General features: G+C 40.4%; 1 protein-coding gene across 1 annotated transcript in view; it reads left to right on the top strand.

The window, feature by feature from the left end:
* The window catches only part of AACS (acetoacetyl-CoA synthetase), a 135,171-nt gene extending 119,644 nt beyond the window's left edge, over nt 1-15,527 (top strand). Inside the window, exons 16-18 of the mRNA XM_077461821.1 lie at nt 1,703-1,761; nt 5,528-5,730; nt 13,668-15,527. Coding sequence (XP_077317947.1) covers nt 1,703-1,761; nt 5,528-5,730; nt 13,668-13,805 — 400 coding nt within the window. The 3' untranslated portion in view covers nt 13,806-15,527. The remainder of the gene's footprint in view (nt 1-1,702; nt 1,762-5,527; nt 5,731-13,667) is intronic.
* Nucleotides 15,528-16,646: the final 1,119 nt, after the last annotated feature.

The raw sequence follows: 16,646 nt of genomic DNA, 5'->3' as shown, positions 1-16,646 counted from the left end.
TACCTCTACTACAGTCCTGCAGCCCACCCTTAGCCTCTAGCAGATTCTGCAATGGCAGGAACCCAAAAATCAACAACTTCGATCACAGAGCTGTGGAAATATCAGTGTAGGAGAAAGGGGAAGGGAGTTAAAAAGGGGGGGGGGGGGGGCAGAGGGAAAGGTGACGAAATATCAATTAGATAGGCATCACTTAACTCTAGGAACCTCTAGCAACCCAACCTCTGGAGGAACCCTTTTTGAGAATGTCTGCAAATAGTGTGTAAGCTACTGTCGTAGTTCTGGCTTTCACTAACCAGAAGTCCAGTCCAACATCCATTTCTAGAATGTACTTCTTTGCCACACAGTGCAGTTCCTGTCTTGGCATGGTACAAAAAAAATCAACAACTACGATCACAGAGCTGTGGAAATATCAGTGTAGGAGAAAGGGGAAGGGAGGTAAAAAAGGGGGTGGGGGGGCAGAGGGAAAGGTGACGAAATATCACTGCTCAGATGTTACAAATCATAGACGCACTTGTAAAACTCAAAAAGTGCAATGAATGTGGGAAGATCTTGACTGCTACAGAGAGAGCTGGTGTGCCTCAACCCAGGTTGCCCAAATCTTGAAGAACCTCCGTGGGCAATTACGATACAAGTATGTGAGCTTTAAAAAGTGAAGAGCAGCAATGACCACATTGCAATTGTTTTTGTCACTAATGTAGTCACTAGAGAATTTCCAAATGGATAGCAATACTGAACAGCTGGGCAGTTGGCTAGATGGAGTCTTCAGAAGTGTTGAGTACTTGAAGGTTTTACTGGCTGTTTCCAGTGCAACCAATATCTAATCTGATGGTGTTCATCTCATGTTTAGGGGTTCCTTTTACATATCCTTATTTTATATGACTTAGAAATTATTTTGATGCTGGCGAAGTTTTCGAAACAGTGTTTTCAGAGGAGTCTAATATTTCTTAAATGAAACCTATGCTGAGATAAATATGTGGTTTGCAATCACTGAATTTTATCAGAGAATGCTAGTTTTTGGCTGTCTCTGGCATCAATACTGTAAATTGTTAACCCAGAGCAAGCATGCAGCATGTGAAGTTAGAACACCTAATCTACACACTTTTTTTGTCTCAACTCCAATCTTCCTATAACCCAAGAGACAGTAACTTTGAAAATATGGGGAAGAAAGGAAACCTTTATCAATGCGTTGGCTCGCTGGCTGGATGGTCCCTCCACAGCAGTTGATATGAGTCCCTGACTATCCTTTTCTGACTTTAGGAGCCAGACTCCATGCCCTTTTGCTCCCACACCCAATCCTTTTGATGCCTTAACAATGAAGAGACTTTTTGTAGCTTCTCCTGGAATAATGTGGACTGCTATGTGATCCAATTGCCTATTTTTGTAATTGTCAACCCTTTTTGTGTTTTTTTTCAATGCACAAAAAAAAAAAAAAAATTATTACAAAAAAAAAGCACTTTGCACATGGTCTACGTTGTGTGGTATAATGGTGCAGTGCTACCTCTACCTCTGAACAGCAGACAGCTGCAATGCCATAGTAAATCTGTCTCATATTCTGTCTTGCTGCTTCTGTGTTTGTCTGCCTTGCTTTTTGGTAGAATTAATGATTACATTTTGACATTTGGCTACATCTTATTTACTAGTCATTGTAAAAGCATGTAGGACAGCAGATGTACATATCTGCTAATCCCTTTTTATCTTACAGTGATGGCACTCTGAATCCTAACGGGGTACGATTTGGAAGCTCAGAAATCTACAATATAGGTAAATGATCATTCAGTTTCTGTGAAGTGAATTATGTGTATTTTCACAACCCCTCCAGCCAGGGAATAGGGTAATTTTCTACATAATGGTAAAGAGGAGGTTGTAAAATAAGAAACTGTCAGAATTTTAAGTGGGAAGAAATGACTAATGTGAAGCCAAGATTTGTAATGCAGAAGTTCACTTCTGGGACTTGCTAATTAAACACATTTTCAGCATTCGGCTGCTGACTGGCTATACTAACAAAGCCATTATTACGTCTCCTGAATAGATACAGATTAGACTCCCACTGCTCCCCTCCAATTCCCTTTTACTCTTCTCCATCAGACATTAACTGCTGCTTATTACTGGGGCTTAGAGGATAGATCAGGTCACACAGTCATTATTGGAAAAAACCTCATTCAGCTGCAACTGCATTCCAAGTAGTAGGGATGCCAAGCATAGAAAAGTTAACACAGATGCTTGCAGGAACAGCATAATGCAGAGCAAACTAATGAAATAAGAACATTAAAAGAAGACGTCCAGCAAAAATTGTTTGTTCTGCATGGAGAATGATGGACAAGGGTTCTGTATATATTTGGCAGTCATAGGTTTCATTTTGTATTCTCTTCTGTTAATGCTTCACTTCTGTAAGAATTAGATACAGCCAGATACATACATTTTTAGTAGGAAATCTATGATGACCAAGTAAGGAGGGGGGTCAGTGTAGGCAAAATAGCCGAACTTCACAAAATAGATCTAAATGAACCTTTACACTCTAACCCCAGAAGAACCATTGAAACAATTTCCAGTACTTGGGCAACCCCCTTCTAAAAAAGAAATTCATGGGGAAGTCATTAGGAAAATACCCCTTACATTGGTGGTGAGTGGGGTGGTCCTAATGCTCTCCTTATAGACAGTCTAAAACGTGTCATGCTGCTGGTTTTGCCAAGTGGTATTCTCACTGGAACTATGCAGTCACCATTAGATAGGCATCACTTAACTCTAGGAACCTCTAGCAACCCAACCTCTGGAGGAACCCTTTTTGAGAATGTCTGCAAATAGTGTTTAAGCTACTATCGCAGTTCTGGCTTTCACTAACCAGAAGTCCAGTCCAACATCCAGTTCTAAAATGTACTTCTCTGCCACACAGTGCAGTTCCTGTCTTGGCATGGTACAAGACATCATTTTTCTTGCTTCATTTGCGTCACACTTGCACGTCTTGAACTTCCACCAGCCTTTGACTGGACAGTGAAAGATGAAGCAGACTGTTGAGCTAAGCCTTCTGTCAATCTGCTCTGTCCTATTATCACATACTGTACACATCAACCCTTGGCTCCTGTGCTGTTGCTTCCTCTTCTAGTCTGCACAACGTTGTACATTAGATTGCAAGAAGCAGATGCCAAGTCAAATTCACATACTTGCATTTAAAATACACACTTATGTAATAATCATTTTCATCTTTTATATCTGTATAGAGCTCAGCTTTAAGTTAATTCATGGTATCCAGAGGGTGCCTCTTAGGGTCTGTGAAAGACTGCTTTTCTCTGAAGAAAGCCACTCAGGATGTTCTTTAAATTTCAGTGAAGGTTGCTATGAGTAATGCTAAGTTTTGGTCACATGCATCAATTTTTAAAGGAATGTGATCCACTTGAATTTCCATTATTTTTTCTGTGGATTTTAAGGAATTGTATTGCATTGAGTGCTCAGCAGGTTTATTGAACTCCATTCAAGGGAACTTAACTTGCTTACAATAATGCTATACATCATTTTTTTTTATTCCAGATACTTTTATATAACGCTATCAATTTACACAGAATCAGTCCCTGCCCTTCAAGTAGCTTACAAGCTAAAGTCCCTAACTCACATTCATACTTACACATCATGCATATACAAGGGATATTCCTGCTAGTAATGCATGCATGTATTTGTAAATGTCTGTGTTTATTAGCCTATTATGCCCTGTACACGCGGTCGGACTTTCCAACGGAAAATGGGCTATCGGGATCTTGTTGTCGGAAAATCCGATCATGTGTGGGCTCCATCTGACTTTTTCCATTAGGATTTCCGACACACAAAGTTTGAGAGCAGGATCTAAAATTTTCTGACAACAAAATCCGATCGTTTAAATTCCAATTGTGTGTAGAAAATTCCGACGGACAAAGTGCCACGCATGCTCAGAATAAATTAGGAGACGAAAGTTATTGGCTACTGCCCTCTTTATAGTCCTGTTGTACGTTGTTTACGTCACCGCTTTTTGAACGATCAGATTTTCCGACAACTTTGTGTAACCGTGTGTATGCAAGAAAAGTTTGGGCCAAAATCCGATGAAAAAAATCAGATGGATTTTGTCATTGGAGTGACCGACCATGTGTACAGGGCATTAGAGGTGCTTTGTATAACTATTGATTTTTCAGTACAAAGAGCAGTGAGTTTCCTTTTAATTTTAAAAAATTTTTTGTGAAAAGACAACAGAGTATACAGGCAGTCAGTTAACCATAGTACTGACCTCATATCATACAGGAGTACAATGAAGTATACAGGTACATTGGAGCTATATCAAACATAGGCATTACACAAACATTAGGTAAGTTTGAAGAGATAGCACACAGGGAACTCCCAGTTCAATTTGCAAGATCCTCTGTCAGGTGCAAAGACTAAGGCTGTTGCCGAAATGCGTCAACTGTTTTGCTTGTCACTTCATGTAACCAACCATTAAAATCACTATATGGACTACAGAGTTGCTGGCACAATCCCTTTTCTTGATTACACAAACATTTCCTGCTTAAAGGTTGCTGGCTGGTAAAAGAGGGACAGAGGAGGAGGAGCAAAAAAGGGGAAGATGGGGTGAGTGCCTCAGAGTCCAGGGAGTTTTTCGAGCCCAAGGGGAAGAGTACATTAACCCCATAGGTCCATCAGGGGATGGCTGAATTCCACTGGTAGGAATTTGAGCACCATATTAGTAAGACTCACTGCCCGCTTCTCATTAGAGAAAATTTAGTGAAATCTATTTTTCACCTCGGATGATAGCTAGGCTTTGCTATGGTTTGAGAAGCCCTTGGTTTAAGCTGAAACAGTGCTTTACCTGGTAGCATGGGAAAAGGGGCATCTAACATGGCTATCGTATTGTGTATGTTCACCAAACATTCCCATCATTTCCTGGATCTTGGTAACTGTAGAAACACTGCCCTGTGTGGCCAGGGATAAAGTGTGCAAGGCGAGCAAGTATCAAATAGCACTGGTATAAAAGTAAAGCTAGGGCATTTGGAGAACACGATTGAGTTGTGTCCCAGTTTTGGATTCATTGTTTAGGTCTGTTGCCCATTTGTGCATATAATGGTGACATGGCATTGTGGAGCCAGTGAGGAGCAAGGAGATAAAGCCAGGGGAGTGTGTTGACCCAGCAATTTTGATCAAAAGTGGTCAATATCACCTCATCTAAAGTAGGGCAGGTCATGGAAGTGTCAAAGTGCTTTACTTATAGATATTGGAACAACTTTGTCTGGGGCAGTTCCAAGTCTGTCTGTGGGACCTGAAATTGTTTTACACCGTGTTACAACAATCAACAATGTGATTTAGTTATTTGAGCAAACATCCAGAAAACATGGGACTTTTAGGATTTGAAGACAGGCATGGGAAATGCTGCCCTAAACCATGCTCTGATTGGTTACTATGGATTCCACTCATTGCTGTTTAGACTTATTCGTTATCTATCCCTCAGCTGTAAAATACGAATTTAGACTTGATCTATGTTGGTCAGTTATTGATTGAATAATTTTTCTTGTTGCAGTTGAATCCTTTGTGGAGGTGTCAGACAGTTTGTGTATTCCCCAGTACAACAAAGACGGAGAAGAGAGGGTTATTCTCTTTCTCAAAATGAACAATAATTACGCTTTTGGCAATGACCTGGTGAAGAGGATAAGAGACTCCATTAGAATTGCACTGTCTGCCAGGCATGTACCAGCGCTGATCCTTGAAACAAAAGACATTCCAGTAAGTATAAAGGGCATCAATTGCTACAGTATCCTATATCAGTGGCCCGATTACAGTAATACACAACCTGAAACATGGACACTGAGCTTTTCTAGTAGTTATTCACTTGTTCTTTTGAAATAACTGAATAGTTTTTCTAAAGAAAGGCAACATCATGATAAGACCCCAATCTGTGGGACAGAAAATAAAGCAGAGAGGATTTTGGAAAACCAAGCAGAAATTGGACAGTGTTTTTGCTTATCTATAAACAATATAGACGTTACTTGAAGCCAAGTAAACATGGTGGGAATATTTTCCTTTGTCATGAAGATGTTCGGGAAATTCCAGTATCATACTATGCCCTTGCAATGCATTTTTGCCACATTAAGAACACCTAGACCATATTACAGTTTAGGCCTATTATAATCTTTTCTATTACGCCATTCCCACTGGAGTGTTAATATTATTAACATTATATTTCTCTTGAAAGCTGAACTACAGGATCTAGCTACCTCTCCCTAAGTTCTCTTGAACTGCTGACAGTTTAAATGATAGTGAATTACTTTTCTTGTAATTCAAGATTTTCAACCCAATAATAATATACTTTACATAGGAAAAGTGTGCTCGCTTCTTGCATCGGGAAGAGGACTTTCTCTCTTGCTGCACATTACATCTGAGTAGGGAAAGAGGACTACATTTCCCATGATGCAAAGGGAAATGTAGGAGATGAGTCAGCATGTGCAGTGAACCTAAGGAGTGGAGTTGGCACTGAGAGTTGTATCTGCTATCCTGAGAGGTAGGGCGGTATCGGCTATATTGAAGCCAAGGGCAGTAGCTGCTGTCCACAGTGGGCGGCTCAGACCAGGAGTCCCAGACTCCAGAGTCATCCACTACAATGATCAGGAACGTAATTGTGTCTCTGCTCACTGTAAAGTGATTCAAGCTATGATTTTAAATGCACCCTGGATTTCTCAGAGATTACACAGTGGGGAAACGAGCAGCACATTTTACCAATACTGGCAGCAAATAAATGTTCTGCCTGGAGTTCAGCTTTAAAGAAACAACATGATTGGATCTGGAATAGATGTGGCTGTACACAGATCAGCTACTCATGCTGAACTTCCAGATTGCATCCATTACATCAGCAGCTATATATAATTCAGGTGTCTGAGTGGACTTTCATCAGACATTTGATCCTCTATGTGTTTGTCATCACTATTTTGATGAGTATAGTGTGTAAAACTAGCATAAAGTTAGATTTTATGTTTTTTTTCAGTGTGTAAATGAATCTTCTAATTGGGATCCTGGCACATCCAGAATGCTCCCTGATGCCCAGGATTGTCAAAGTTTGGGCCAGGTGATGCATAGTGTGGTAGAGAATGGGAACTGCACTGCTACTGCCCCCATTTTACTACTGGAGTAAGGGGCTGCCCAAAATAATTAAACACAGATCTTTACTGCCAGAAAAAAAAAATTGATCTTGGCAAAAATGGCAACCATGGCTGCAACATGCATCCTAGGCAACACTTTCAAAATAGCCCAACTGTTTTTAAATCCACTAAATATATTACAAAATATTAAATGTTCAAAATTTAAAGTTTTTTTTTCTTTGGAAAGCAGCCAACGCCTGAATAGAAAAGCCTGTCCTCTGCCAGTATGCTGCAGAAAAGGACCCTTTATCTCCATGTGTAAGTGTTCTCTCTGCAGAGATTCATCATGTTCCATGCTGGGTCAGACCTTTAGCGCTCCAATCATCAGGAAGCATAACATTTGAAGATTGATACATATATGTCTAAATCATCAGGGGGCGTATCAGGCACAGAGGGAGAATCCTCTGCGTGATACTGACATAGGACAGGCTTTTCTACTCAGTCTGTGACTGTTTTGTAAAATTAATATTCTTATAAACGTTAAACCTTTGAACGCCTTTGTTTTGATACACCGGAAAATTTTTCTTGCTAATTTAAACTCGAAGTTCTGTTGGGCTTCAGTGATGGCTAATGGTGGATAAAAAAATGCCACCCTTTCACTAAAATCAGGCCCGGGATTGGATTAGTCTAATGCTTTCATATCAACAGTGTAACTATAGTGTTGACTAGCAAATGATTGCTTGATCTCACTCCTCCACCAGCAATTGTCTTGGGTATCCTGCCTTAGTTTCCCAGTATTTATAGCCTTTGGGTGACATTGTGAAGCAAGTAGCACAAAGCTCTTTCAGCTCTTCTTTCTACTAAAGTAAATGTGATATTTCCCATTACAACAGACATGCAGCATTTCTCTTTCCTGTTACACATTGTCCTCCAGCTTTGATAGTGTTAAAATGTTCAAACGCGAATCACAAACTACCGAGTAAAATGTTGTGGAAGTTTGGCAAAGAATTGTGACCTTGAATGATTATAGAACTGCCAAGTTTCATCATGATCTGAGTCTTTTTCCCATAAGTCATAAGCATCTGAAAAACAGGATTTAACATAATGCTGCCTCACTAGATTTAATGTAAGGAGCTATGAGTTTGGCAGAGAACAGCGGAGACTGATATGCATTCCTAAGCTTCCTCTAATGTATCTGTGGGATAGAAAATGTCTTTATTTCTGCCTGTCTCATAACTTTCTATTCCACTTTATTCACTTTGGGAGGTCCCAAGTGGATACCCCACTTTTTTTACAAAGATCTATCCTGCCGTTTCTTCATTTTTATTTTTTTTATTTTTTCGCTTCAAAACAAATTATGTATTTCTTAAATTTGTTACTTTACTTCTAGATGGCATTTGAAGAGGCATCTTGTAGTGTAATTTTCACTATTGTCTTAAATAGTGGAAGAGAACAGAAGATTTCAGATGTCTGTAGGGAAAGATAATTGGTAGAAAACTGGTGGTTAATTTCATCCAGATACATTGTACAAGAAGCATGTGGGGGCTGGAAAATGATTGTGTCACTTAGCTGTGGAGTCGTTAATATCTGTGCGTGTTTGCTCACTTGGCGATATCTGCATTCATTTATTTCCCTGATGTGCCTGGGCAGAGTTCAGTTCTAGAGAGGGAGAACATTCACTGTTTTCTGAAAGTTGCCATACAATTGTACATGTATGCAAAGGAATAGGTGGACTTAACAGATCTCCCTGGATGGTTCAGCCACGTCCCTTGGGAAGAGACTGCTTTGAGATGCCTATATAAACTCTACATTAGCAGTACGTTTTTAGTGCCTCATGAAAGTCTGGATAGAGAAGTCATTGGAGTTATCTTTCCAGCAAAACAGTGCTTCTAAACAATGCACCCGTCATTTACAAGAAATCTATGGTCACAGCATACTTTCATTTTTATAACATCAGTGTTGTAATAATATAAACAATACAAACAATAGTTATATTTTTGATCATCCAATATATAGTAAGCTTACTTGAAAATCTCCTTTCATGTTGAGTTCTGCTTGTATGCTGGCTATCTCTTTCCACAACTTCTTGGATTCACTGCATGCTTTGCAGCTTTATCTCTGCTGTTTGTGTTCAACTTCAAGGACTATATATCCCATGGTACCTTGCTGCCTGCAAGCTGTGATTCCTGTATCAACTCTGCCTCCTGAAACTCCTCTCAGCACCTCTGTGGGTTAGAAGGCAGGCTCTGAATTCTGTGACACACAGCAGTGCCTACTCATGGGGCATGTCAACTCATTCACAAAATACAAAGTCTTCTTTCAGTAGGCAGAGGGGATGTGCAGGCATACTCTCTCACGGCCCGGAATGTCGGTGTATGCTCAGCAGTAGATATGGGCCGAACACCCCTGGTTCAGCTTGCACCAGAACTTTCTAACCTCGCAAAAGTTCTGACACAAACCCTAATTAAAGTCTATGGGACCCAAGCTTGAAAAATCAAAGTCCCCATTTTGAAAGATTATACAAGTTTTTGGCGATAAAAAGGGTATGGGGGCCCGGTTTTTAAAGGAGCAGTGATTTTAATGATGCTTAAAGGGAAAGTTCACTTTTACAGAAAACTCTGTAAGGTGAACTTGCACAGGTCCCCCCCCCCCCCCCCCCCAGTCCTGCTGCCCCAGATATAAATAATATAGATTATTGGACTACACTCATAGTGTGCCTGAACTTTTTACAGTCTGAGTGGCAGAGTTCCTGGAATTCAGCTTTGAGTGCTGACTCAGAACAATTATGCAGATTAGTAATTCTGACATCACTTTCTGTATACTTGTTCTGGGTGAGTAACTTTTTTTCTAGAGGAGAAATGTTTGAAGCCAGGTAACTAGAATTTTAGCAGTTCAAAATTAGCAATATACAGTATCTCACAAAAGTGTGTACACCCCTCACATTTTTGTAAATATTTTATTATATCTTTTCATGTGACAACACTGTAAAGTAGTGATTGCACAGCTTGTATAACAGTGTCAATTTGCTGTCCCCTCAAAATAACTCAACACACAGCCATTAATGTCTAAACTGCTGGCAACAAAAGTGAGTACAAGGGTTCTCTGAGGATCTGAAAAAAATAATTGTTGCTCTACATAAAGATGGTTTAGGCTATAAGAAGATTGTCAAGTCCCTGAAACTGTGGGTCACAGTTGCCAAGACTATACAGCAGTTTAGCAGGACAGGCCTTGCCATGGTTGACCAAAGAAGTTTAGTGCACGTGCTCAGCATCATATCCAGAGGTTTTCTTTGAAAAATAGACATATGAGTAGTGGACAGTATATAGTGGTCAGTGTAGTGTAGTGGACAGTGTAGTATAGTGGACAGTATAGTGGTTAGTGTAGTGGACAGTATCGTGGTCAGTGTAATGTAGTGGTCAGTATAGTGGACAGTATAGTGTAGTGGTCAATGTAGTGTAGAGGTCAATGTAGTGTAGTGGACAGTATTGTGGACAGTATAGTGGTCAGTGTCGTGTAGTGGACAGTATAGTAGTCCTTGTAGTGTAGTGGTCAGTATAGGAATCAGGTTGGTTAGTACTATTGTAAGAAGGGACAGGACTCGGGGAGTGTTAAAAGTCCGCAAGTTAGGGGGCGCAAATTACTTGTCTTACCTCGGGCGCTGACAACCCATGCTATGCCACTGTAAGGCAGTACTCTAAAATAATGGTGGGCACGCAAAATATTGACACTTTGGGACCAATTTGGACATTTTCAATTAGGGGTCTGCTCACTTTCTTTAATCTTACATCACTGGACACAGTGCCATAGTAATTACTATGTGGGTTATAGTCCACCTTCAGATGCTGGACACTGACACAACTTAGGCAGGAAGTTTCCTCCCTATATAACTACTGGGAGTATCCCAGTTTTTTCCAATTTTTTGCCAGTGTCTAAGGTGTTAGAGATGTGCTGAGCTAGTGGTCAGTGTAGTATAGTGGTCAGTGTAGTGTAGTGGACAGTATAGTGGTTAGTGTAGTGGTTAGTTGACAGTATAGTGTAGTGGACAGTATAGTGGACAGTATAATGTAGTGGTCAATGTAGTGTAGTGGACAGTATAGTGTAGTGGACAGTATAGTGGTCAGTGTAATGCACTGGACAGTATAGTGGTCAGTGTCCTTGTAGTGTAGTGGTCAGTATAGGAATCAGGTTAGTACTATTGTAGAAAGGGAAGGGACAGAACTCGGGGAGTTTTAAAAGTCTGCAAGTTAAGGGGCGCAAATTACTTGCCTTACCCCGGGCCCTGACAACCCACTGTAAGGCAGTGCTCAAAAATAATGGTGGCCACGCAAAATATTGACACTTTGGGACCAATTTGGACATTTTCACTTAGGGGTGTACTCACTTTCTTTAATCGTACATCACTGGAAACAGTGGCATAGTAATTATGTGGGTTATAGTCCACCTTCAGATCCTGGACACTGGCACAACTTAAACAGGAAGTTTCCTCCCTATATAACCCCTCCCACTACTGGGAGTATCTCAGTTTTTTCCAATTTTTTGCCAGTGTCAAAGGTGTTGGAGATGAGCTGTGCTGAGCTCCTCTGGAGCAATTCTTGCTGGGGCTAGCTATGCAGCCTGGATACATTCAAAGTGTATTTTAGGCCAAATTGAATGGTACCTGGGCCTTGTATCCAAAGAAACAAGGTTTTGCCTGTAATGCTGCTTTTTTTTCAAAAGCTGGACCCTGGGATCCAGTACTGTTGGTATTAAGGCCATAAAGTTTTACTGGCGGGGTGCATTTTACAGGTCCAGGATTTTGGGTTCGCCGAGGGTCCCCCGTTCCTGAAGGTTTGTTAATGGAACCCATCACGAAGGGTGAAGATTGGGTCTGTTGGTTTTACCACAGAAAACCCTGCGGCGGGAAAGATAAGTGGAGTTTTTCTAAGCAATTTTTTAATTTTCTTATGAAATGTCTCCTTTAAAGTAAATGTTGTCATGCCTAAGTGTCACCACTGGGGTCTGTATGGAGCACGTACCTTCTCATGCTTTGCTCAGAGTCGCGCTGTGTCAGAGAAGCAACAGACTTTTTTTCCTCCGGCTAACAGGCAGACCTCGGTAAGTTTGGGGGGTTTTGCTTCCTCCAAACACTCCTACCTGAGCTGAACTGTTCCCCACTTCAAGAGGCTGAGTATAAGGGAGAACTAAAAACGATCAGCAATGCCTTTTTCTTTCACCGCCCCTACACGGCGGTGGCTTCCAAGTCTCCTCCACGCCTCCACTGATTGGGGGAAGACCCAACGCTGTTTTTTTTTTTAACTTTCCATTGCCGCCATTCTTTTGTTTACATTTTCAGCTGTCAGTAGGGAAGCCCGCTGACAGCTGATGATACATCGGTCGTTAAGGAGGTGGCGGCCGGCTTTTCTTCACACAGAATTCAAATCGGTTGATCATTTTTTGACATTCGAATCATTGCAAAAATTTGGAATTAGTTTGAAAATGAATAAATTAAACAATGAAACTAAACTAAAAAAAATCATAATGAATGAGCAAAACAAAATAAGTAGCATTACTAATCTATCCGAAGAACAACAAAACAAATTTTTCTGTTCTGCACATGTCTTCGGCTTTTAACAAACGTACAACCTGCTGCATTTTTTTTCCCACCTGGAATGCATCAAAAATGTATTAGATTGCACTGAAAACACATAAGTGTGTGAATGCCTATTCAAAAAGCATCTGGAAATCTGAAATGGTGCAAACAAACCATAAGACAACGTATTTATATACTGTATGTTGTGGTGTTCCACAACTTTTTGCTTAAAGCCCAATTTAAATCAATTGTATTACAGTTGTTTGGTTATGTTTTCAGCATCATAAAATCTTTAGTTGCATGAATCAAGTTGCAGAGGCGACATGCAGCATTTTGGACTTCTGTAGATTGCTTCACACAGATAGCAGTGGGCCCTTGTGCAGCCTTTCACCCAAATCTGGAGATTTTTTGCTGCTGTTAGGCATGAAAACATAAGTAATCTGTTTTCCAGATGAGTCTAGTCCTAGGAAGCCTCTCGTTCAGACTGGGAGGTCTTGCCCCCCCTTGGCACCCAACCCCCTCCCCTTGGCACCCAACATTATCTCTGCAGTTGTGTAGAATGGCACTGATGTCAGGTTTGGTGCCATGGTAACATTCTGCACTCATTGTATGTCCTTAGTCTTCTAGGATGAATTGAATGCTCGGTGTCAAAAAATTTAAAGACTGAGACTAAGGACATCTTGTGGTGAAAAGTGTGTGTGTGTGTGTGTGTGTGTGTGTGTATATATATATATATATATATATATATATATATATATAAAATATATAAATGTTTTTTTCTGAAGTCAGTAGTGCATTAATTACTGTAGTGGTCCTTTGAAATAAATAAATAAAAAATGCTTGCAGATGGGACTTGTTCTCATTTAATCAAGTAGTTTGTAAGCTCTCATGAGCAGGGCCGATCTAACTCCCTTGAGTTGTATTGCAACTGTACTGTCTCCCTTTATATTGTAAATCATGCAAACTTTTAGCACTATATAAATCCTTTATTATAATAACAATGTGGCCTTTCTTTGCAGTACACAATTAGTGGGAAGAAAGTAGAAGTTGCTGTAAAACAAATCATTGCCGGGAAGGAAGTAGCACATCGTGGAGCATTCTCCAATCCTCAGTCCCTGGATCTATACCGCACCATTCCAGAACTGCAGAATTTCTGAAAGACTGTGTAGATCTTGAACATATACCTGCATGGATGGCTACGGCTTTTGAAGAAAATTCTGAATTTCCAAGGTATATGTGACTTATGGTGCAGCCATATATTGGTATACAGGGAAGAACGGACTATCTACATTCAGGCTATCTACACATGCATCATATGGAAAGACTTTGCATTCTGCACAGTTTTAGAAATCGCATTTCAGAACCCTCTGTCATTTTCATTCTTCTGGAAAGCATGGGTTTAAGCCATGGCATCTGTTCTTTAAAATTGGGTCAGTTTCCTCATCTTAATCCAAGGACAAGTACTGTACTCTTCTCCAGCTGTTCAAGTGGACCTGTCCAGAAAAACAGATGAGTCCACAACCTGCAGGGAATCTGAAATACAGTGTATTGTTGGTCACAAATGCCTTTTCATGAGAAAAGTATCCTGTACAATTGTACCACATCATTCCTGTATATTAGATGTCATGGTAAGAGCTGTTACTGCATGTGCAATTTATGAGTCTGTTGAGCCTGCTGGAATTGTCAGCATTGTCTCAGAAGCAGCGCAAACATTAGGCTCTTGGGGATAATCAGGATAATAATCTGCTTAGATAATGGCAAATTCATGCTGACATACCAATTTTAATTTAGACTTTCTGTACAGTTTCAGCACATAGTAAGTAAAACACACAGGTTTATATACTGTATACAGTACATATATATGTAGTTATGTTTCCTTTTCCTGTGAGGGCTGGTGTCTATGTTGGGTGGGCTTCAAAGGGGCAATGCCTTGCATTTTTCCAACACAAGACACTGTTTTCCCCTTTTTATTGTCACAAAGTGACATTTCCTACACTTCTAGAAGCTCAGGGTGCGAAAAAAGAACTGCAGAGGTATGGAAAACTGCAGACGTGATTTTCCACAGCTGCCGCCAGAGTCATAGTGTGAACAGAGCACATAGAAAACCGTGCCCTTGCAGCGATCTGTGTTTTTCCGGTGCAGAAAAACATTGATCTTCGCACAGGTATGAACAAGCCCTAATGATGTGTTCTTATGTGCTTCCACTCCAGTTGAAGTCATAGGTTGTCTATACCTTCTATAGACACATGGCACACACTATTATAACCAAAAAAAAGCATGGTTTACCTGTAAACTTTCTATTCCTAGTAACGGTTATGTATCACACTAGGGAATGATCTACTTACAATAAGTGCTCAGAAATAGGAAACGTGAGCTTTTAAGGGAAAGCATAGCATACTTTGAGTTGTTATTGCAACATTTACCATTTTTTTAAGTCGGTTTTGTTAAGACACTTAATAAGATTAGGTCTCCATCTTCTTCATATTTTTTTTTTTTAAGTTAATGTAGAGGTTTTTAAATTCGTCATTAGAGAGAGTTCTCACAAATTCAGTGCAATTTCTCTGGCTCTCCTAGCAGCCGCCGAGTTAAGCTCTGAATCTGCCATTGTAATAAGGGACAGTACAGTTCAAACACTGGGGTTGATTTACGAATGTTGAGAAATTTCACTGAATAAATTGTAGCTGTGTTCATGTTGAATACCCAGTCAGCTGCAGATGAAATACATAAAAAGGAATTTTCTTTTCATATGATTGGATCATTGAAGTGACTCTTCACTCTACTGTAGTGGTAAATAAGTACTGCAAAGGGAGCAGAGACTCTGCATGTAATAAGCCAATATGACTGCTAGCATGTATAGATAATTACATACTGTACATAAATGGAAGTTTTTTTTTTTTTAAACCGAACCACATATTGATAATATTTACATCTATATTATCTTTACAGAAAAAAAATGAAACCTTAAACATTCCCCTTTAAACCTCTAAGGCCCCTTTCACACATGCGGACAGTATGTCCGTATTTCATCCATCCGTTTGCAGATGAAATACGGATATACATGCATCCCTATGGGATAGCGGGTGTCTGCGGATGAACATCCGCAGACACCCGCTATTGTCCGCCTCCACTACTGTCCGATTCTGCAGACGGAGGAAAATCCTATTTTTCTATCCGTCTGCAGATCGGATGAACACGGACAGACGGTCCGTGCTCATCCGATCACCATAGAGGAGAGCGGAGAGCTGACAGGGCGGTCCCTGCACAGTGTGCAGAGACTGCCCTGTCCGCCGCCGGCTCAGCGGGGACAACGGAGCAGTCCCCGCTGAGCGAGCGGATCATCACGGGGTGGATCATTACTGATCCGCCCCGTGTGAAAGGGGCCTAATTGTGTGCAGGGGACTAAAACAAACATTCTTTGCGCATGATTGGATTTTTAGACACATGTTCTAGTAAATCACTGTTTTGTGTGCAGGTACTTAGGGGTATTTTTTAGCAGTGAATGTGTAATTCACTGAACATTGACTGCAGCTATATCTTTCTGGTGCATGTATTTTAAATGATAATGATTGATTTACATGTGGTGCGTGTTTTTGGTGAATGCCACATTCACTGCTTTATAAAATATACTCCTTTAAAGTTAGTCACTCCAAAAGTGACACAATGTACCAAAGAAGGAATACAAGAAGCCTTGCAAAAGGAATAAGGCTCCATGCACACTGGGCTTAAAAGTCTGTTCTCTTGGCATTAAAAAACACTCATACAGAGCATTTTTTTGTACAACGTGTAGACGTGTTTAGAAGAGTATTACGTTTTTTCCTGCCAGTAAACTCCAATCAGAAACGCTAACCAGAATTTTTTTTTCCTGCCTCTAAACGTTGAGCTCAAAATATGCCTGTAAGCATCCTAATGTATATGGACACATAGGATAACATTGAGCTGCTTCTACAGGCAGAACACAAAACTCCCGTAGAAGCAACATTTTTTTAAGCCAGTGTGCA

Source organism: Lithobates pipiens, unplaced genomic scaffold (genome assembly GCF_037356315.1).
Source record: "Lithobates pipiens isolate NorthernLeopardFrog02 unplaced genomic scaffold, aLitPip1_a1.2 Scaffold_3, whole genome shotgun sequence".
In the NCBI taxonomy this organism is placed as follows: Eukaryota; Metazoa; Chordata; class Amphibia; order Anura; family Ranidae; genus Lithobates; species Lithobates pipiens.
Note: the sequence above shows the minus strand (reverse complement) of the source record. Positions and strands in the feature narration are given on the sequence as shown.